This window comes from Oncorhynchus tshawytscha, linkage group LG01 (genome assembly GCF_018296145.1).
Source record: "Oncorhynchus tshawytscha isolate Ot180627B linkage group LG01, Otsh_v2.0, whole genome shotgun sequence".
In the NCBI taxonomy this organism is placed as follows: domain Eukaryota; kingdom Metazoa; phylum Chordata; class Actinopteri; order Salmoniformes; family Salmonidae; genus Oncorhynchus; species Oncorhynchus tshawytscha.
Window position 1 is genome coordinate 46213730 of NC_056429.1, and position 23129 is coordinate 46236858.

General features: G+C 43.6%; 1 protein-coding gene across 5 annotated transcripts; it reads left to right on the forward strand.

The window, feature by feature from the left end:
- Positions 1–68: 68 nt before the first annotated feature.
- On the forward strand, positions 69–22795 carry LOC112251969 (lysophospholipase D GDPD3). 5 transcript variants are annotated; one of them, XM_024422832.2, is made up of 11 exons: positions 70–163; positions 1641–1873; positions 2191–2233; positions 15787–15940; positions 16180–16225; positions 17476–17594; positions 18821–18910; positions 19091–19224; positions 19352–19411; positions 19527–19578; positions 22060–22795. In XM_024422832.2, exons 1-11 carry the CDS (start codon positions 114–116, stop codon positions 22186–22188), a joined length of 1110 nt encoding a protein of 369 aa, XP_024278600.1. In that variant the 5' UTR covers positions 70–113; the 3' UTR covers positions 22189–22795. The 5 variants fall into 5 exon arrangements, with proteins under 5 accessions (XP_024278614.1, XP_024278600.1, XP_024278608.1 ...); XM_024422840.2 differs by having other exon boundaries at positions 15805–15940; XM_024422862.2 differs by having other exon boundaries at positions 74–163; positions 1772–1873.
- Positions 22796–23129: the final 334 nt, after the last annotated feature.

Sequence of the window (23129 nt, forward strand, 5' to 3'; positions counted from 1 at the left end):
TTAACGTGTCACAACCGGCTAAAAAAAGAGTAATCTCCTCCCTCCTGTTCCAAGCCAAGTTGTCTGTCCTTTTAGACAACTCTTTCTCCTTTTCCTCCTCGGCATGTCTCTGCATGGGTTCGGTATTCTCCCACAGGGCTCAACCTCTGTTTACTTCATCAAGGTTTGGGAATACGTAAAGCACGACTTTAGTTTAATAGCTAATGCAGGTTTGGGTGACAGACTGCATTTGCTATACTGGTTGGTTACAGAAGGCAAAGGGCACTAGAACGTCTTACAATTTCCAGTACCTGCTTAAACTGGACCTTGGATTGTGTGTGTGTGTGTGTGTGTGGCCTTGTCAGTTGAGGAAGGAATGCTATACTGGGGAGTGAACAATTACTTTTCCCTCTGGCATACATGCTATGCTTTTGCTTCTCTCCGAATATCTAGTTTCTCGTTTGCTACCTTTTCAGCATTTGTATTGGTGTAAACAATGCTGTGCTATACAGTATTCTGCTGAAGTTGCATGCCTGCTTGTGAAAGTGCATTTACATCTATTCTTAAGTACACTGTCTGTGTGTGTGTGTGTGTGTGTGTGTGTGTTTGCGCCCGTGTGTGATTAAAAATGAGTTTACATACCCATCCTTTGTTAAAAGGTTCCTGACGGCATTGAAACCTGCCATGTATCAACGCTTGCTGACACGCTCTCACTACAGCCTATAGTGTTAGCTCTCTCTCATATCTGTTGCTAGAGGTAGCACCCATAATGTTATCATTAAAATTCATATTCCCACCCATAAATGCATGTTATGTGAGGTTTGCTTTTAATGTATTTTATAGCCGCACTTCGTGTAGGATAGTTCCATTTACATGATTACCTTATCTCACACACAGTGAAAGAGAGCGTGAGTTTGTGTCACAAAAGGTAGTAACGCCTGAGAGAAGAACAATATATGCCATAGGGAAGGGGAAAAAGGGGAAAGAGAGGTGTGGGAGGCCAGCTCCTACTGACGGACTAGTATTTAATTAACTGCGGCTTTACGACTTCGTGTGGGTCCCAGTTACTCAGTGTGGGAGAACGGTAAAAAGGGAGAGTGCGAAGGAGATAGGGTTGACTACAAACAGAACCCATGGAGGGAAAGAGTAGCGTTAGGTGAGGTTATGAGTAAGAGTTTTGCTAAGCATTCGAGTGCATGTTATGGGAGTAGGACCTTGTGGCACTTCCTTCGGATGCCTCCTTAGGTTGTACCAGTTTTTCAAGTCCTGTTTTTTTTTTTTTTTTACTGTATGAAAGTTGTACAACATTGCTCTAGGCTGAGAGGTGACCAATGAACTGACGGAGAGAGAAACCGAGTGATCAGAATAAGAGAAGGAGTAGTAAAAGTGGAGGATAGAAAGAGAGAAGATAATTGTGTGAAAAAGAGTCAAGTGAAGTTTATAATATGACCAGATCAATTGAGTGTCTTTAGATGCACTTGAAGAGGATTTGGAGTGGTTTCTACATTGGCTGTTAGTTACCTATGTTATGAAGCAGCACGGTGGGCGATAGCTGAAAATATTTTATTACAACTTGCAGAACAAGGGACTCATATCTGGCAGGTTATTTTCCATCAGTACACAGCCTGACACTTGTAGGTGTTCTATTCATTTATTGTTAGAGTATCTAGGAGGATCCAAGGACCTCTGCCTTTTGATACTGCGCCTAATTGCCTTCGGACACTTTTGAGGACCGTTTGCCGAGGAGAATTGATAATGGCCAGTTTCCTGTACTTTATCCTTCCGGCCCTAGGGGGCTACACCCTGATGTCGCTCTACCTGTTGAAGAACCCTCAGATCCTCCACAAAAAGAAACGGGCTGCCTTCCACTGCACCCACATCTCACACAGAGGAGGTAAGGAAGGAACGGTGGAGGGATGTGGTAGTAACCTTGCTGTTTCACTTTTCATCTGTAATCATTGATGTGAATGGACTGAACAAGTGAAAGTGGGATGTTTGGAACCTGTGGTGTAGCTGCATGCAGGAATGCTGAGTGTCTATTGATTTGACCCAGAGTCACACTATATCTGGATAAATATTTGGCTCTGATTTGAAATATCCTGTTATTTCAAGTCATTGGGGATCAAGGAAAAGCAGGCTAGAGAGCGAGAGTCTTGGAGCTGGATATGACAGTGATGTTCTCTGCTTTTCTTTTCTGATCTGTCTTGGCAGGAAGCGGCGAGAGGATAGAGAGCACCATGGAGGCCTTCACACAGTAAGTGACCAACCCTAACCAAACCTGTCTTCAGATCAGTTACAGTGCGTATCATAAGTATACACCCCCATTTGATTTCTTCACATTTTATTGTGTTACAAAGTGGTATTAAAATAGATTTAATTGTATTTTTGTTCAACAATCTACCTAAAATCCTTTTTTTTCTCCATTTTTATAAACTAGTCAATACATAGAAACACCTTTGGCAGCAATTACAGATGTGATTCTTTTTTGGGTAAGTCGCTAAGAGCTTTGCACACCTGGATTGTGAAATATTTGCCCATTATTCTTAAAAAAAGACTTCATGCTCTGTCAATTTGGTTGTTCGATCATTGCTATACACAGACGGCGATTTTCAAGTCTCGCCATAGATTTTCAAGCAGATTTAAGTCAAAACTGTAAGTAGGCCACTCAAGAACATTCACTCATTGGAGGCTGCTGAGGGGAGGACTGCTCATAATAATGTCTGGAATGGAGTCAATGGAGTGGTAACCACATCTTTAATGTGTTTGATACCATTCCATTCACTCCATTCCAGACATTATTATGAGCCATCCTCCCATCAAACTTTATTTGTAATGTGAAATGCTTACTTACAAGCCCTAACCAACAGTGCAATTTAATTTAAAAAAAATAGGTATTAGGTAAACAAATAAGTAAAGAAATAAAAAACAGTAAAATGACAGTGAAAATAACAGTAGCGAGGCTATATACAGGTGGTACCGGTACAGAGTCAATGTGAGTCGGGCTAAATGAGGTAATATCTACATGTGGGTATTGTTAAAGTGACTATACATAGATGATAAACAGAGAGTAGCAGCAGAGTATAAGTGGGGGGGTCTTGAATGGCAGGACACAATGCAAATAGTCCGGGTAGCCATTTGATTACCTGTTCATGAGTCTTATGGCTTGGGTGTAAAAGCTGTTGAGAAGCCTTTTGGTTGTAGACTTTGCGATCCGGTACCTACCGCTTGCAATGTGGTAGCAGAGAGAACAGTCTGACTGTGGTGGCTGGGGTCTTTGACAATTTTTAGGGCCTTCATCTGACACCGCCTGGTGTATAGGTCCTGGATGGCAGGCAGCTTAGCCCCAGTGATGTACTGGGCCGTGCGCACTACCGTCTGTGGTACTTTGAGGTCGGAGGCCGAGCAGTTGCCGTACCAGGCAGTGATGCTCTCGATGTTGCAGCTGTAGAACATTTTGAGGATCTGAGGACCAAAGCCAAATCTTTTCGGTCTCCTGAGGGGAATAGGTTTTGTTGTGCCCTCTTCATGACAGTTTTTTGTGTGTTTGGACCATTCTAGTTTGTTGGTGATGTGGATACCAAAGAACTTGAAGCTCTAATCCTGCCACACCACAGCCCCATCAATGAGAATGGGGTGTGCTCGGTCCTCCTTTTCCTGTAGTCGTTTGTCTTGATTACGTTGAAGGATAGGTTGTTATTCTGGTGTAACAGTATAACTTTAGACCGTCCCCTCGCCCATACCCGGGTGCGAACTAGGAACCCTCTGCACACATCAACAACAGTCACCCACAAAGCATCATTACCCATTGCTCCACAAAAGCCGCGGCCCTTGCAGAGCAAGGGGAACCACTACTTCAAGGTCTCAGAGCAAGTGACGTCACCGATTGAAACGCTATTTAGCGTGCACCACCGCTAACTAAGCTAGCCGTTTCACATCCGTTACACTGGCACCACCCCGCCAGGTCTTTGACCTCCTCCCTATAGGGTGTCTTGTCGGTGATCAGGCCTACCACTTGTCGTCTGCAAACGTAATGATGCTGTTGGAGTCGTGCCTGGCCATGCAGTCGTGGGTGAACAGGGAGTACAGGAGGGGACTGAATACACACCCCCGAGGGGCTCCTGTGTTAAGGATCAGCATGGCAGATGTGTTGCTACCTACCCTCATCACCCGGGGGCGGCCCGTCAGAAAGTCCAGGATCCAGTTGCAGAGGGAGGTGTTTAGTCCCAGGATCCTTAGCTTAGTGATGAGCTTTGTGGGCACTATGGTGTTGAACGCTGAGCTGTAGTCAATGAATAGCATTCTCACGTAGGTGTTCCTTTTGTCTTGGTGGAAAAGGGCAGTGTGGAGTGCAATAGAGATTGCATCATCTGTGGATCTGTTTGAGCGGTATGCAAATTGGAGTGAGTCTAGAGTTTCTGGGATGATAATGATAATGTGAGCCATGACCAGCCTTTCAAAGCACTTCATGGCTATGGACGTGAGTGCTACGGGTCTGTGGTCATTTAGGTAGGTTACCTTAGTGGCAGGTTACCTTGGGCACAGGGACTATGGGGGTCTGCTTGAAGCATGTTGGTATTACAGACTCAGTCAGGGACGTTTTGAAAATGTCAGTGAAGACACTTGCCAGTTTGTCAGCACATGCCCGGAGTACACGTCCTGGTAATCCGTCTGGCCCAGCGGCCTTGTGAATGTTAACCTGTTTAAAGGTCTTACATCGGCAATAGAGAGCGTGATCACGGAACAGCTGGTTCTCTAATGCATGCCTCAGTGTTGCTTGCCTCGATGCGAGCATAAAAGTGATTTAGCTTGTCTGGTAGGCTCGTGTCACTGGGCAGCTTGTGGCTGTGCTTCCCTTTTGTAGTCTGTAATAGTTTGCAGGTCCTGCCACATCCGACGAGTGTCGGAGACGGTGTAGTACGATTCAATCTTAGTCTTGTATTGGCGCTTTTCCTGTTCGATGGTTCGTCGGAGGACATAGCAGGATTTCTTATAAGCTTCATGGTTAGAATCCCGCACCTGGAAAGCGCCAGCTCTACCCTTTAGCTCAGTGTGAATGTTGCCTGTAATCCATGGCTTCTGGTTGGGGAATGTACATTCAGTCACTGCGGGGACAACGTCCTCGATGCACTTATTGATAATGCCATTGACCGATGTGATGTACTCCTCAATGCCTTCGGCAGAATCCCGGAACATATTCCATTCTGTGCTAGCAAAACAGTCCGTAGTATAGCATCTGCTTCATCTGACCACTTTTTTATTGACTGAGTCATCGGTGCTTCCTGCTTTAATTTTTGCTTGTAAGCAGGAATCAGGAGGATAGAATTATGGTCAGATTTGCCAAATGGAGGGCGAGGGAGAGCTTTGCATGCGTCTGTGTGTGTGGAGTAAAGGTGATCTAGAGTTTTTCTCCCTCTGGTTGCGCATTTAACATGCTGATAGAAATGAGGTAAAACTGATTTAAGTTTCCCTGCATTAAAGTCCCCGGCCACTAGGAGCGCCGCCTAACGGTGAGCGGTTTCCTGTTTGCTTATTTTCTTTATGCAGCTGACTCAGTGCAGTCTTACTGCCAGCGTCCGTCTGTGGTGGTAAATTAACAGCCACAAAAAAAATGGATTAACTCTCTTGGCAAATAGTGTGGTCTACAGCTTATCATGAGATATTCTACTTCAGGCGAGCAAAATCTAGAGACTTCCTTAAATTTCGTTCACCAGCTGTTTTTTACAAATATACACAGACCGCCGCCCCCCCCTCGTCTTACTGGAGTGTTCTGTTCTATCTGTCCGGTGCAGCGTATATCCTGCTAGCTGAATATTTTCTATGTCGTCATTCAGCCATGATTTGGTGGAACATAAGATATTACAGTTTTTGATGTCCCATTGACAGGATATTTGTGATCGTACCTCATCTAATTTATTGTCCAATGATTATATGTTGGCAAGTAATATTGATGGTCAGGGCAGATTTCCCACTCGCTGTTGGTGGATTCTTACGGGGCACCCCGCCCTGTGTCCTCTACCTGCGTCTCTTTCTCTTGCCAATGAAGGGGATTTTGGCCTTGTCGAAGAAAAAATCTTAGTCTAATCCGAGTTGAGTGATCGCTGTCCTTTTATCCATGACGTCTTTTTTTGCCATAAGATATGATGGTTCCAAGTAAGTTACAAATAACGCAAAAAAACAACAAATAATAGCACAATTGGTTAGGCGCCCGTAAAACGGATGCCATTTCTTCCGGCACCATCAGCAGCAGCCTCCACTGCGATTCACTATCTTCTAGGTTATTGTCCTGCTGAAAGGTGAACTTGTGTTTGGTGAAAAGCAGACTGAACCAGGTTTCCTCTCGGTACAACACAACTGTGTGTGAGTTACACTCTCACGATTTCAATTGAAGAACTAAAATCACGCCTGACAAGGCCAATGAAATAAACGCCTTTCTGAAACCCTTAAATTATTCTGCTCTTCACCTCGATTTCAGCAGGAACGATTCATGCCAAAAACAAACATCTTTGGAACATGAGACTGACTCCAACTAAACTATCCCTTTGTGGTAGTGGGTGCTCACCCGTTGTGTGCAAACCAATTAGTTATTCTATGGATTGCTTGGCCTGGCTGTAGCAATGAGTAAGATGGCTAATACGACCGAAACGATGAAGGCTAACAAGCTGGGTCGGGACCATGCCCAAACGAATAAAAATATATTCACGTTTGTTGTCTTGTATGTCTCAGCCAGCTCGGTGCATTCTCTGGCTTCCCTCGCTCGAATCAGTTTGTGTGTGGGCCTAGGGGACGGTTTCACTAACCGTGGCTTGCCCACGGCTGGCAATGTTCTGCTAGTCCAAGGCGCAGGTTCTCTTGACAATCGTGTCTCATTCTTGAGGGGCCTTGGTGTTTCCGATAGTGACTTCCTCTCCTAGTTGCCTGTACCTCGGCTGAGTCTGAGTTGCGGGACGCGGATTTGTTTTATGGTTGGAGCAAATGTCTTGTCTGCCTGGGCGTGGTGTATGCAGTAGCTGCCTGCACCTAACCCGGCTCCTGGTGTTGGTTACTGGAGGCTACTTGAAGAGAGAGGGCGGCCAGGTTTGGTGGGTACCCCCCGCCGCCTGTGTCTGCCTTGGTCATGCACCACTTGCCTCTCTTCCCAGAATATTTTTTGATGAAGGGTCCCGGTCCCACCGCGGTGATCCATTCCTACATAGACTCTCGAGCCCAGGCTAGCTAAAACGGTGGCAAACACACCTAGGCAAGCTAGCTTTTACTAGTTATTCCTACCTTCCCATGGTGGAGTTGCTTGGGTAGCTCTCTTGTTTAGATTATGTAGAGTTAAGTCACTTGGCTATTCTAAACGGACCATGCTGTGGTCAGAGGCAAGCTAGCTTAGACTAAAAAGCTTCCTGCCTAACGTCGGCTAGGATGCATAACTTCTGCCAAGTGAAACTTAGTAGCTTTCTCCAAGCACCTTCTGATGACAAAGCAGCCCCTGAGCACTTGGCTCGGGTAAACCCCAGAACGAGGGTCCTTGGTACAGGTGTGAGCGACCAGTGCAACCCTCCACAAAAACATTACTTTGACAACAGTGCCCCCATGTTTGGTTACTGTCCAAACGAGGTACTACGTCAGCCCTTGCCAGAGCCCCCTGTGCCCCTTAAGTGGTTGTTGGTAGCAGAGTTGAGGGAATTAGCAGGGTTGGAGAGGACCATGCTATTATCCCACAAAGTCTCGTTGGTTGTCAAAAGTGGTGGAAAAATAAGTAATCTCTCCCGGTCCCCATGGTGGTTTCCCGGCCCTTCAGATGGCATTTCACGGGAGTCTCACTGTCTGCACCGACCAATGGCGCACATACGCAGTGTCACCCTGGATCATACCAAAAGTAATGTTGGGGTACAGGCTACAATTTGTTGTGCGTTCCCCACACTTCTGCAGCATCATCACTTCGACTGTCCCGAGTCCTCAGCGCCCATTTTGAGGGAGGAAATATCCTCCTGTCTCCAGAAGCAGGTAATCCGAGTGGTTCCAATGTTGAAGATCCAGGACGGCTGGTACGGACGGTATTTCCTGGTTCCAAAAAGGGACCGGATTGTACGTCCCATTCGAGACCTACGTGCCCTCAGCTAGCACCTCAGAGTCTACATATTCTGAATGTTCACAAGACGATTGGTATTACACACATCCATGCTAGTCCCATATTCAGTCTCTAGGCTTCATAATAAACCAGAAAAGAGCCGTCTGACTCCATCTCAGTGCATTCCGTTTCTGGGTCTCGAGCTAGACTCACTCGCCTATCACAGCCTAAGCTGGTTGCTTCAGGTGTCCCTGTCAGGCCAATGGGTCCTGGCCCGGTGGTGTGACCCTCTGGTATTGTCAGGGGGCTCCCATGGGCTGAGTTGTATCCCGCAAGGTGATCACGACAGACTCATCCCCCCAAGGGTGGGGTGCGCTATTCGAAGGCAACTCAATTCGAGGGGTATGGACAGTTGGTCGGAGCGCACTGCATATAATTTACCTGGAGCTCCTAACGGTGTATCTGGCGCTCGGGTGCTTCCCCCTGCTTTTATCGGGCTGGCTTGTGCTGGTCAGAACTGACAATATGTCAGTGGTGATATGCATCAACAGACGGGGAGAGACCCTGTCTCTCTCCCTCCTAACCTTGGCTCGCTCCCTAATGCTGGGAAGCAATGCACACATGCTCTCAATACAGTGCATATCTTTTATCCAGGTGAGACCCTCTCTCTCTCAGGAGTGGAGTCTACACACCTGGGTGGTCTCCCAGATATGGGAAATGTTTGGCAGGGCCGACGTAGATCTTTATGCATCTCGAGAAAATGTGCGTTGTCATCTGTTTTTCCTCAATGAGGGACCCGAGTTCGCCGTTGGTATTGGACACACTTGTGCATCAGTGGCTTCGTACCCTCCTTTACACATTTCCACCAGTGGAGCTGGGGATCATTCGCCTGTTGAGCGGGGTCCTGTGGCAACCCCCGCTGCGCAGGGATCTGTTGTCCCAGGCGCCCGGGCGGGTTTGGCCCCCCCCCCGGCCAGAGATTTGGGATCGGTGGGCTTGGCCCCTGAGAGGTCCAATCTGACTGTTAGAGGTTTACCTCCGAACTTGATTGCTACTATTCAGTCCACAAAGGCTCCCTCCCAAGAGTGTGGCAGGCATTTGAGCTTTGGTCCCTCTCTGAGGGACATTTTAATGTTCCCACAGGAATTTTTTGATCAGGGTCGCCTATTCACCACTTTGAAAGTGTACATGGCAGCTATTTCAGCATGTCATGTGGAAATTGGTGATGCCACCCCAGGGATTGGTGGTGGGGTTCCTAAAAGGTGTGCACCACCTGAGACCGGTTTCTAAACCTATTGCATCCAGTTGGGATTTAGCTTTGGTTTTGGATGCTCTGTGCAAGGCCCTCTTTAAAACCACTGGAGTCTTTGGATCTGAAGATCCTCTCCTACAAGACCTCCTTGCTCGTGGCTTTGACCTCAACTAAATGCGTTGGGGATCGCCATGCGTTATCTATACAATCTTCCTGTACACAGTTCGCCCCTGGAGACTAAGGTAAATGCGGCCTTCGCCCAAATGCGGCCTTTGCCCAGAAAGTCATGAATATGTCCTACAGGTCATTAGCTTTTGATCTATTTTTTCTTCTGATGAGCAATAGAGGTTACATGCCCTGTGTCCAGTATATTGAGCGGACCCGGGATATCCAGTTATGTGACCAGCTTTTTGTCTGCTTTGCTAATCCACCTCCCTTTAGGGCGCTCTCTAAGCAGCGTCTTTTCCACAGGATTGTGGAGTCTCCCTGGCATATAGCGGCAAAGGTTACCGAATGGTGTACACATCCACTCCACCAGGGGCATTATTTAAAGGGTTGACCATTGGGGATATTTGTTGCGGCGAATTAGGCATGACCATACACTTTTGAGGTTTTATCGCTTGCATGTCACTGCTCCCAGTTTAGCCCACAGCGTGCTTACAGCTGGGAGAGGCCTGGCTTGGGGCGGGATTCTAGTTTCCAAGGGAAACAAGGTACAACACCTGTTTGGCCCGGTGAAGAGCGGTACTGTATTGAAATTTTGTTGTACTTTTAGATGGTTGAAAAGGGCAAGTATAATGCAAACGTCTAGTGTTCGAATCTCATCACAGACAACTTTTTAGCTAATTAGCAGCTTTGCAACTACTCAGTATTTAGCTACTTTGCAACTACAGTGGGGCAAAAAAGTATTTAGTCAAACCTTGTGAAGACTTACAGAAAATGTTTGACCTCTGTCATTGCCAACAAAGGGTATATAACAAAGTATTGAGAAACTTTTGTTATTGACCAAATACTTATTCTCCACCATAATTTGCAAATGAATTAATTAAAAATCCTACAATGTGATTTTCTGGATTTTTTTTCTCATTTTGTCTGTCATAGTTGAAGGGTACCTATGATGAAAATTACAGGCCTCTCTCATCTTTTTAAGTGGGAGAACTTGCACAATTGGTGGCTGACTAAATACTTTTTTGCCCCACTGTACTTAAAATGTTAGCTAACCCTTCCCATAACCCTTTTAGCTAGCCCTTCCCCTCATTTGTTTTGATGATGTGACATCATGAAAGACAGAACCACATAACTGTACCTCTGTCCACACTTCTTAATTATGAGGTTAGCATCTGAATGTTGTATAAAATTAATGATTAAGTATCCGAATATTTTTGAAAAAATAGAAATGTGATTTGTCTTCTACATGAGAAAAAAATGTTTGATGTAGTTTACCAAGTCAGTAACCACGCCCACGTGAGCACAGTAAATTATGCGAAACGTAATGGAACGCCCTTTTTCCCCAATTGTTTAAAAGGACGCACTGAAGAATTAACATATTAGACCAGTTATGTTCAGCGTCAGCTGAAAAGGTTACAAATGGTTCAGAAATCTACCACTCTATAGACCAAGCGTGAGCCGAATGTTGTAAAATGGTTATAAACTCAAACTATCGATCACTACAGAAGAAGCAAATCCTAGACGTCGCCTTATCAATCTGCAGGTGGAAGCATATGTAGCCTAGGATGAGAACATCGATAACCTCTGAAGCATTCTAACGAGATCAACTCTGAGAACTACTGTACAAGGTACGGTGAAGTATCCATTCTTACCACCACCATGACCAGTAGTTCTACCTAAGGACATGGTGATCTCTGGTGGTTGAACCAGAGTCGTACACCCAACATCTCTGTGACCAAGGATTTGGACGATCAAGGACAGCTCAGTCATAAATACATATATTGCGTTCTCTTTTCCCGACTGAGCGAATATTAGAGTGCATAAGAGTTTGTATTTTGTGAGTGTAGCTTCCCAATGTCCAATTAAGTAACTCCTTTGTCTCCTCGCCACCGTGTTATACCCAAACGGTCCTGTTTGCTAGTCTTCGAGAGACAATTTACTGTATAATGTTTGTGTATTCTGTAATTGTTTAATTAGTTAGTAAATGAATAAATAATTGAGCTGATTCATCAATAAAGTAGGGTTAGTGCAGACGACAAGAAATTACGACGTTCAGAATGACTGAGGTAATAATACATTAATAAGTGACTGTAATCGATAAGACATGAAAATATCTGAAGAGTTCAATTCGGGAAATAGTGACTCTTTAAACTTTTTCCCATGGTGCCACGACTTCTTAGTTCATTAATGTTACAAGATTAGTTTAATTCCGTAATAATTATTACACAGAGAATTGATTTGATATAACAGTCTTCACATTAAGGAGAAGTCACGACAGTATGCTTATCATTAAGGACTGGGGAGAATTTCAGGATAAAAAAAGATACAGAATTGATCTAAGCACAGGCAAAACCTGGTTCAGTCTGCTTTCCACCAGACACTAGGAGATTAATTTACCTTTCAGCAGGACAATAACCTAAAACACAAGGCCAAATCTACACTGGAGTTGCTTACCAAGAAGACAGTGAATGTTCCTGAGTGGCCAAGAAGTCCGTTTTGACTTGATCTACTTTCAGGCAAAACCTGAAAATGGTTGTCCAACAACAAATTTGACAGTTTGTAGAATTTTGAAAAGAATAATGGGCAAATGTTGCACAATCCAGGTGGGGAAAGCTCTTAGAGACTTACCCAGAAAGACTCACAGCTGTAATCAATGCCAAAGGTTCTTCTACAAAGTATTATACAATGGGTGGGTCTAATATCTTGTGTTTCACTGAGTCATGGCTGAACGAAGACACGGATAAAATTGAGCTGGCTGGGTTTTCTGTGCATCGGCAGGACAGAACAGCTACATCTAGTAAGACGAGGGGTGGGTCTATTTGTCAATAACAGCTGGTTTGTGATGTCTAATATTAAAGAAGTCTTGATGTATTGCTTGCCTGAGGTAGAGTACCTCATGATAAGCTGTAGACCACACTATCTGCCTAGAGAGTTTTCATCTATATTATTCGCAGCTGTCTATTTAACCACTACAAACCGATGCTGGCACTAAGACCTTACTCAACGAGCTGAATAAGGCCATCAACAAACAAGAAAATGCTCATCCAGAAACTGCGCTCTTTGTGGCCGGGGACTTTAATGCAGGCAAACATAAATCCTTTTTATATAATTTCTACCAGCATGTCACATGTGCAACCAGAGGGAAAACAACTCAAGACCACCTTTACTCCACACACAGAGATGCATACAAAGCTCTTCCTCAATTTGCCAAATCTTACCATAATTTTTTCCTCCTGATTCCTGCTTACAAGCAAAAGCAGGAAGTAACTAGTGACTCACTCAATACGGAAGTGGTCAAATGAGAAGACTGTTTTGCTAGCACAGACTGGAATATGTTCCGGGATTCATCCAATGGCATTGAGGAGCATACCACCTCAGTCACCAGCTTCATCAATAAGTGCATTGATGACGTTGTCCCCACAGTGACTAGGTTGTCGTGGAAATTTCCTGTATTACCAAATCATGAGAGAGCAAACCACACACAAGTCAGTTGTCATAAAGTCCATTTTTAATTATATGAGCTTCACCATAGCCCTGTGACTCTCAGATCAATTCAGTGTCTATAAATTAATTCCCTGAGAGTGTCAACATAATGGCAACTGAGATCCTTTATAGCAAAGATCCACCCCCTAGTCGACATGTCAAACCACAGGTCTTAGGAAAACTGCGCAAAGGAAGAATTTTACTTGAGAGAGGAGTATCCCATAGCCAGACAGTATTGGCTATAAATTATTGTTCAGTTTGGTCTCCTAAAGAAAGTTTTATCCCGTTCTTGGTACCACTTAGGATCAAAACATTACCTCATCCAATGGCATATACAGTGGGGAGAACAAGTATTTGATAACCTGCAAAATCGGCAGTGTTTCCTACTTACAAAGCATGTAGAGGTCTAATTTTTTTATCATAGGTACACTTCAACTGTGAGAGATGAAATCTAAAACAAAAATCCAGAAAATCACATTGTATGATTTTTAAGTAATTAATTTGCATTTAACTACAGCTCATCGTTCAACACTATAGTGCCTACAAAGCTCATCCCTAAGTTAAGGATCCTAGGACTTAAAACACCTACCTCTGCAACTGGATCCTGAACTTCCTGACAGGCCATCCCCTGGTGGTAAGGGTAGCAACAACACGTCTGCCACACTGATCCTCAACACTGGGGCCCCTCAGGGGTGTGTACTTAGTCCCCTCCCGTACTCCCTCTTCACCCACGAACATCAATGGGGCTGTAGTGGAGCGGGTCGAGAGTTTCAAGTTCCTTGGTGTCCTCATCACCACAAACTATCATGGTCCAAACACACCAAGACAGTCGTGAAGAGGGCACGACACCTTTTCCCCCTCAGGAGACTGAGGATTTGGCATGGGTCCCCAGATCCTCAAAAAGTAATACAGCCGCACCATCGAGAGCATCCTGACCGGTAGCATCACACCTGATATGGCAACTCCTTGTCATCTGACCGTAAGGCGCCAGAGAGAGTAGTGCATACGGCCCAGTACATCACTGGGGCCAAACTTCCTGCCATTCAGGACCTATACACTAGGTAGTGTCAGAGGAATGCCCAAAAAATGGTCAAAGACTCCAGTCACCCAAGTCTTAGACTGTTCTCACTGCTAACGCACGGCAAGCGGTACCAGAGCACCAAGTCTAGGTCCAAAAGGCTCCTTAACAGCTTCTACCCCCAAGCCATTAGACAATTAATCAAATGGCCACCAGGATATTTACATTGAACCCCCCTTTGCTTTTACACTGATGCTACTCGCTGTTTATTATCTATGCATAGTCACTTTACCCCTACCTACATGCACATATTACCTATTACCATATTACCATATTACCTTCAACATTTCAACATTGTTTCAATATTCAAACTCAATCTCAAGCTGTCCCATAGTTATGAAAGTGTCGGGTGTCAGGATGAGACAGACAGGCAGGCAGCATTTCTCAGCCAGTCGAAATCATGAATCAGCTGGCATCATTTTCATGGATATATACAAAGAAATATCAATTGAAAAAATATCAAATGAAATGAAGTCCGGCTAGTTTAAAGTCTATCCAGCTTCAGTTTGAAGTTTTTGTGTTAGCTGTGTTTTTGGCTAGCTCCTCTGAACAACAGTGTCCTGATGAGAGAGCACATTTTCTATGCCAGGAGAAATCCAAATAGATTACACTAGAAAGCAACTTAAACATGCAAATTAAGCTACTTTGCTGTTATTTTGGCTGCACTGTTTGACGTGACTAAGTTAGCTGTCGTTGGCTAGCTAGAATTCAAGGGATAAAAATGTTGCCAGCCAGTATGGGTATGGAACATTTAGAACGAATGACTAGAACAATTTAGAACAAAGAGACTGAACAACTGGGTCGAGTCTCTGGCAAACGAACTGGCTTGGGGTGCAACCTTAGATTTGTGTCGGGACTATTTCTTATGGAAGGATGAAATAGTTTTAATAAATTCATCAAAATAAAGTTTAATAAAAATATGTCAATCATTATTTGAATATGTAGGTAACCCTAGAAGCCGGTGTTTGAAGGGTATTGGCACAGTTTGCCGGCCCTCGACGAACACCCGTGCCATTATATCCTCCAAACACAGGCTTCTCGGGCATTATCACTTAATTGAATCAGGGGTGTGAATACAGTACTTATGTAAATTCGATATTTGAAAGAAATTGATGAAAACATCTTTTAACTTTTATTATGTGTAGATGGGTGACAAAAATAGATTTAATCCATTTTGAATTCAGGCTGTAACACAACAAAATGTGCAATAAGTCAATGGGTATGAATACTTTCTGAAGGCACTATAGGTCCATTGTAATTTTGACATACTTTCGATTTGGTTTGAGTCATTTTAAAGTATGTTTTATTTGAATTTTTTGTATTTTTTCTCAAACCACCCTTAAACTGGATTGGACCCCCTCACAAGCCAGACCCGGACCGTATGTTTGACACCTCTGAGCTAGATTCAATCAGATCAAGCATTAACATGCGCTAACCAACACCTGCATAGTTGGTGTTTCAAATCGGTGAGCAGCTGCTTGTGTGGTCATTGTCACAAAGCCACACCCATCCCACTCACGTTAGAAGTTCAGAACTAGAAAATGTATGCTATATAGAAATAATGAAACTCAAATAAAAAATCATTAAACTAAATATTTCAGCCTAATCGATGTGTAGATTGTATCACACATTCCAGTGTTGGAACTTGTAAACATGGCTACATGGGATTACTACTAATGTGCCAATGTCTGCAATAAGTATGATGCCGGGAGCCACTTGTGGATTGACAGCTCTAATGCAGTTCCACCTACGACACGTTCAAAACAACAGTTATGCGGGTGTCCCCAGTGCGGTGGAGCAGGGTACAGGAATGCTGGAGCTGGACTGTCACCTGACCCGGGATGGTCATGTGGTCGTGTCACATGACGAAAACCTCCTGAGGCAGACTGGCCATGATGTCACCATCTCCTCCCTAAACCTAGAGGTTAGAGGTCAAATGTATATTAAAACCATAGAATATAAAACTCCCCTTGATTGTTGCTTGAACTCTTTGTTACCATAGCTATTCTGACCTTAATGTGTATGTATTATAATGTGTATACATGTAGGCCCCTTTTATAATCTGTTCCATAAACTGTTTTAGCTTTTATAAACTGTCCCATACAGTAATGAGACATTTCATTCATTTTGTAGTATAAAATATGAATTGTGTTTTCTTTTCAGGACTTACCCTTGTATAAGGACAGACTGGAGGTCACATTTAATGCAGGTATCCACTGTAACACATACACTACATGGCCAAAATTATGTGGACACCTGGTCGGCAAACATTTAATTCCAAAATCAATGGCATTAATATGGAGTTGATCCCCCATAGCTGCTATAACAGTCTCCACTTTTCTGGGAAGGCTTTCCACTGGATGTTGGAACATTGCTGCAGTGACTTGCTTCCAATCAGCCACAAGAGCATTAGTTAGCATTAGCGAGGTTGGGCCTCGCTTTGTGCACGGGGGCATTGTTTTTCATTTTAAACTTTTATTTTTTTTAAATTATTAGTTCAAAAATATATATTGTATTTTTTTAACCCCTTTTTCTCCCCAATTTCGTAGTTAGTCTTGTCTCATCGCTGCAACTCCCATACGGACTCGGGAGAGGTGAAGGTCGAGAGCTGTGCGTCCTCCGAAACAACCCAACCAAGCTTCTTGACACAATGCCCACTTAACCCGGAAGACAGCCGCACCAATGTGTCGGTGGAAACACCCTGACTGTGTCAGCGTGCACTGCACCCAGCCCGCCACAGGAGTCGCTAGTGCACGATGGGACAAGGATATCCCTGCAGGGCAAACCCTCCCCTAGCCCGGACGACACTGGACCAATTGTGTGCCACGCCATGGGTCTCTCAGTTGCCGCTGGCTGCGACAGAGCCTGGACTCGAACCCCGAATCTCTAGTGGCACAGCTGGCACTGCGATGCAGTGCCCTAGACCACTGTGCCAATCGGGAGGTCCGCACGGGGGCATTGTTATGCTGAAACTTGAGGGCCTTCCCCAAACTGTTGCCACAAAGTTGGAAAGGGGCAAGCACAGAATTGCCTAGAGAATGTCATTGTATGCGGTAGCATTAAGATTTCCCTTCACTGGAACTAAGGGGCCTAGCCCGAACCATGAAAAACAGCCCCAGGGCATTATTCCTCCTCCACCAAACTTTACAGTGTGCACTATGCAACTACCTCTACAACTCAATGCTGCAAGGCAAACGCAGCTTTTCATTGGAAATTTGTGTACTTCTGTTGACGCTGTCAGCCTAATTAAGGCACACACACAGAGACACACACACTCATCCACCATACTTCTCTGACAGAAGTGGGTCAATGGCATAGACAAATGCTCTTTGTGAGGTTTCGCACCAATGTGTGTGTGCGTATATGCGTGCGTGTGTGTGTGTGTGTATTATCATGACATTCACTACCTCACCCTTCTCCCTCCCTCCCATCCCTTTCTTCCTTCCTTTCCAACACCAGGCCACTACAGCACCGGTACAGACAGGAAGTTCACCCTGTTGGAGGAAGTGTTCAGGAAGTTCCCTAAGATGCCAGTCAACATCGAAATCAAAGAAGACAACAGCTTGCTGATGGAAAAAGTACAGGACTAAGCTAAATCCAATCAAATTCAACTTTATTTACAGAAAATACTTTATAAATATAGCAGTGTACAGCAATGAACAGGGTTCACAGGAAGACAGAAAGGACACAAGATAGTTGAATAGCAAAGCAAGCACTATATCATGTAGGAACTATCTTCCTTTATGTGCAGTCAGTGAAAGCATTACCATGGTTCTCTCTCAATACCACAAGGATGACGACATCTATAGTGCCACCAACTGGTCCAGTGCAGCCATCTAAGGTTGCAGTGACTTTATCACACAGCTTCTAAGGACATATACATTGGTTTACATACCAAATTTCATGGCCCCATGTCTATCAGTTCAGTTCTTATAGCCCTGGTGTTATATGGTGCCATCTAGTTGTGTGACGTGGCCGACTTTGATTGCAGCAACTAATCCTTCTCCAATTCATTACAGGCTAATTCATTGAGTCTATACCAAATCTGACGTCAATATGATTTATGGTTCGTGAGAAGATTTGTGTTTTTAGCATATGCTAACGTGCAGGTTACAGTGCAGCTATATTTGAATTGAACAACTAAAACCATTAAAGACTGATGTCATGAGTAAATAAAAAATCTGGACATAATCTGACATATGGTTCATGAGGAGAAGACGATTGCAGATGTTTTTGAGCATAAGCGTTCCTTATGAAAAGAAGTTGTTAAGTTCTCTTTTTTGAGTAATCAATACCAATTTCAGTTTCAAGTTGATAGGCCATTGTGAAGTGGATTTACAAAGGTTTTAAATGGACACACAAAATCAGATTTTTTTATTTGTCATTAACCAAACCCCAAGCTTGGTGTTATTTGGACTTGTTTTTCAAAGGTTTTCCAAAATTCTCAAGATGGATGAAAAAAATATCCTGACAGGCCTTATGGGTCCTTGAGGCAAATTTGTTCAGCATGAGGAAAGACACCTACGTCAAACGGGGCGGTGGATATGAGGGTTTAAGTGAGACCGCTTATAACATTGCCACCTATAGGCCAATTGGTACCATTCTTTTTGACACATTTTACTCATGGTCTTTGTGTGCCAAATTTGGAAAAAAGTTAATCTATGCTTGAGTTATTTGACTATGTCAGGGAAAAAAAAGAATCTAACGATAATAGGTTTCACAGCTTCACTAAATGTTTTAGTCACAGACAACGAATAACTCCCCTCTCCCTTTCTGCCCTGGTCTCTCTCTCGCTCTCTCTCAGGCATCCAACATGGTGAAACAGTATGATAGAGAGGACCTCACAGTGTGGGCGACTGTAGACTGTACCATTATGAAAAAGTGCCGCAGATCTGTAAGTGTCAACTAGGGGAAGATACAATAAACTGAACCAGGGGTCCAACTCCTGTCCTAGGGAGAGATATTTTCTTGCACTCTCTCAACCCAGCCTCTCTCTTCCCTGTCCCTCCTGCTCTCTTCTATCACATTCCTCCATCTCTCCCTCTCTCTCTCTGCTCTCCCTCTCTCCTTATAGAACTCCACCATGCCCTATAGTTTCAGTATGAGACGAGGGCTGCAGCTGCTCCTCCTTTACTACAGCGGCCTGCTGCCCTTTGTTCCGCTGGGAGAGAGCTTCCTGCAGTTCTACCTGCCCCGCATTATTAACAGGTGTGTGCGTGTGTGTGCGTGTCATGTATGTTTTCTATAGAGCTTTCTATTGTTCTTTCTCTGGCAACCCTGTGTGTGTGTATGTCGTAAATTGTAACTATCATATAATCTCATTCTATTTATGCAGAACATATATTCCTGAGGAGCGTCTTCTGAAGAACAGTATGGTCATCTATCTGATAGAAAAGTGGGTACATTTACTACAGTAACAAAGCAGTTCCCTTTCCCTACTAAAACCAACGGACCATATACAAGCTTTGATAAAAGATTAAACCACCTGCAAAACGTTAATGTTTTTCCAGATTAACAATGAGGAAGAGTCTATTCAAACATCTGGCCAACAGAGGAATTCAGGTACAGAGCAACCACCATCATTACTATTATCATCATAATTGTTACTGCCATCACTTCCTAGCCCCTTCTGCTAACCGCTTCAGTATGTCATGGCCCATCAGTAGGGTCAGCAGAGCTCCTGTTTACATCCCTCTTTCCCTTATCCAGCCCTTTAAGAACTATAGACACTGAGTGTCTAGGGAAAGGAGCAAACATAGAAGTTCCAATCCAGCTTGATTTGAGTGGAATTTCTCTGTTCTACTGATCTATAATGGGCTTTTGGATGATCAGTGGGCAATGGCTGGCTTACCCCACCAAGATGGGCCGGCCCAGTTCTGATAGACTGAGGTCATGCAAACTCACATTCAAAGTCAAACGCGGCATCAGCAAAGAGACCTGCTCCAACTCCGTCATCAGTTAGTCAGACAAGATCATGGGTGGTAAAAAAACGGAAAGCGTGCCTATAAACTTAGAAAGAACACATTCTACATTGTCACCTTACTCAAAACATCCTATTTTTGGGGTGGCTAAAACTATGATTTGGTCAAACAGTAAAGTGCATTATCCTAATGATTCCTGTAATGAAAGTGGCTGCCCTCCAAATGTGCCTGTGTCCTCACTGGGGCCTGCTGATGCAATGAGCGAGCCACTCTCCTCTCCCCCCATGCGCTCGAGAGAAAAATGCTTTCTAACGTACAACAAGCTTTTCATCCCCTTGTCCCTGTCGAAGAGAGGAGGGTCTCAGCTTTCTGTAGGTATACTTATTTATTTCCCAACTCTCAATATTTAGCTCAATCACAACTATTTGTGAGTTGGCGGCACGAGTAGTGGTGTGGGCTCCCAGTCCACCCCTGCGGCCCAGCTCACTAATAATCACAATATTTTGACAATTTTTAGTGCAGCGCTCTTGACGTTGAAGACCGAATGCACACCCGGGTCAAAATGAGTTTGACACTCCTGGTGAAGGGACAGGTGACTGAAATGGAACCAGGGTCATGTTCATTCAAGAACACCATAGCAAAATGTTGCGCAACAAAAAATGTAAATCAGCATTTCACATTCAATGTTCAGATAGTAGCTCTCTGTTTCACTTTGTTTTGTACCTAATAAACACAACCCAGCCCACTCACTCATATCCGCCAACATGGAAAGTACTATAGTAGTTATTGTAGTGTTTTTGCGGATTTTAATATACTGTAGTGTTCACTGTAGAGTTTTTGCATAATGTACTATACTGTAGTATTTACGGTAGTGCTTTTGCAGGCATTACTGTAGGATTTACTATAGTGTTTTTGTTTTATTATCTTTGACATAGAAGTGGAGGCTTTCTCCTACTGGAGAAATACTAAAAGAGCAAATTTTACATAACCTGTAGGTAGGTAGGACTGGAGTCAGAATGAATAGTTCAGAGCTTCTGCTCTTTTCTATAACCTGTAGGGATCACGATATATGGTCCATACTTAGCATGTAGATGTCTCACTTACAGTGCATTCAGAAATTATTCAGACCCCTTCACTTTTTCCACATTCTGTTATGTTACAGCCTTATTCTAAAATTGATAAAAATGTTTTTTCCCCCCCATCAATTTACACACAATACGCCATGACGATAAAGCAAAAACAGGTTTTTAGAAACTGAACTATCACATTTACAAAAGTATTCAGACCCTTTGCTATGAGACTCGACATTGAGCTCAGGCGATCCTGTTTCCATTGATAATCCTTGATGTTTCTACAACTAGATTGGAGTCCACCTGTGGTAAATTCAATTGATTGGACATAATCTGGAAAGGCATACATACATACACCTGTCTATATAAGGTCCCACAGTTGATAGTGCATGTCAGAGCAAAAAAACAAAAAGTGAATGGAATACTTTCTGGTGGCACAAAATGGGGTGAGGGGAATGGGCAGGGTATATGCAAATGAAATACTATAGTTCCTCATCACCTCTTTGAAGTCACATAGATGGTATCCAGAGAGTTAGGAAAATCAGCCTTTAATTTCCTTGCACCTTACTTGTGGCATGATCTACAATACACTTTATAATTGGTGGAATTTGTGCCTCTATGGTATTTCAGATGGTTGTGAGGGGACCTTTTTACTGAAGATTGTCTTTTCTGTTTTTCTTTTTGTGTATTGTGTATATGAATGTGTTTAGATGTGTATTTTGGTGCTTAATACAGGGCTCATCTGGAAAAGTGACCTTGGTCTCAGCATTGACTCCTTGTCAAAATAAAGGTTAAATTAAAAAAATGGTATTTACTATTGTTAAATAAGTGTAGTGTTTTTGCAGACATTGCTGTAATATTTACTACACTGCTTATTTTTGCAGATAATACTGTAGTATTCTACAACATTCTAAAGTACAAGTACAACACATGATCATGGGATACTACAGTGTGTAGTACAGTATACAAAAGTTTACTATAGAATTCTTTAGCACGTACTGTAGTATTTTTCTCATGTGGGATAACTGACGTCTGGCCCTCTCTATCCTCAGGTGCACCTGTTCGTCTGCAACGAGGATCCTGACATCGAGGCGGCGTTCGAAGCAGGAGCCACAGGCGTCATGACAGACTACCCCACCCTCCTGACTGACTACCTACACAGACACAGGAGTCAAGACTGACAGCCCAAACCTCCAATCAAACTACTAATTCACAAACAGGTTCTTAACTGACAGCTCGAGCTACCTATCAAGAGACCTCCACTCGTACATTGTGTATCACCGAAAGAACCACACTGAAATCGCAATTTTCCTTCACAACTCCGGTCTCCACCAATGAGCAGAAGGACAGCTCTGTGAGGAAGTTGCCCTAAAAAGCACAGATCCAAGACCAGCGTAACTTTCCGAAATCCCAACCTTAACCAATAGAGGGAAAAACACATAACCAATCTCTGATCAATGTCTTTAGGCAACTTCATTCCATCTACACAAAAGTATGTCACTTACACTTACTGTATTTTGGTTAATGGATTGTGGCCATATATTGAGACACTGTTCACCTCTCTCTGCAACCTTCCCAAACCCTAATGGATCTATCAGTGAATGTCTGGATGTTGTTGGGAGGAGAAGTGATTTATTTAAGTATATATATATATATCCTTGATGTTCTCTCATGGTATTAAGACATTTACATAATGGAACTGACTTTTGAGGTATTTATGACATGCTATACAAATTGTATGTTTATCAATGCAAAGATGATTTAAATAAATACTTGTATAGTTAAGCATTCAAGGCCAACTTCCATTTGTTTATACCACTGGAAAATAACGGCTTCCAACACACACAGTATTTATGTGTTTACATGCTTCACTTCCTCATTCTCTCAGCCCAGGCCATGGTCAAAGTCCGTTCAGTTCTTAACAATAATCTACCAGCCAGTCAGGTCCCAGTGGGAAACAAAGGCTGCACTTCCTGGTTCTCTGTGCGTTGGATGCAGTATAGCAAATAGGTTAAAATAATAAGTAGATAAATTCAAACAACTCTTTAGAGATGTATTAAGAGATTAAGACCTTGTCCTTTAGAATTTGGAGAAATAAGCCTTCTGTGACACACACAGCAGC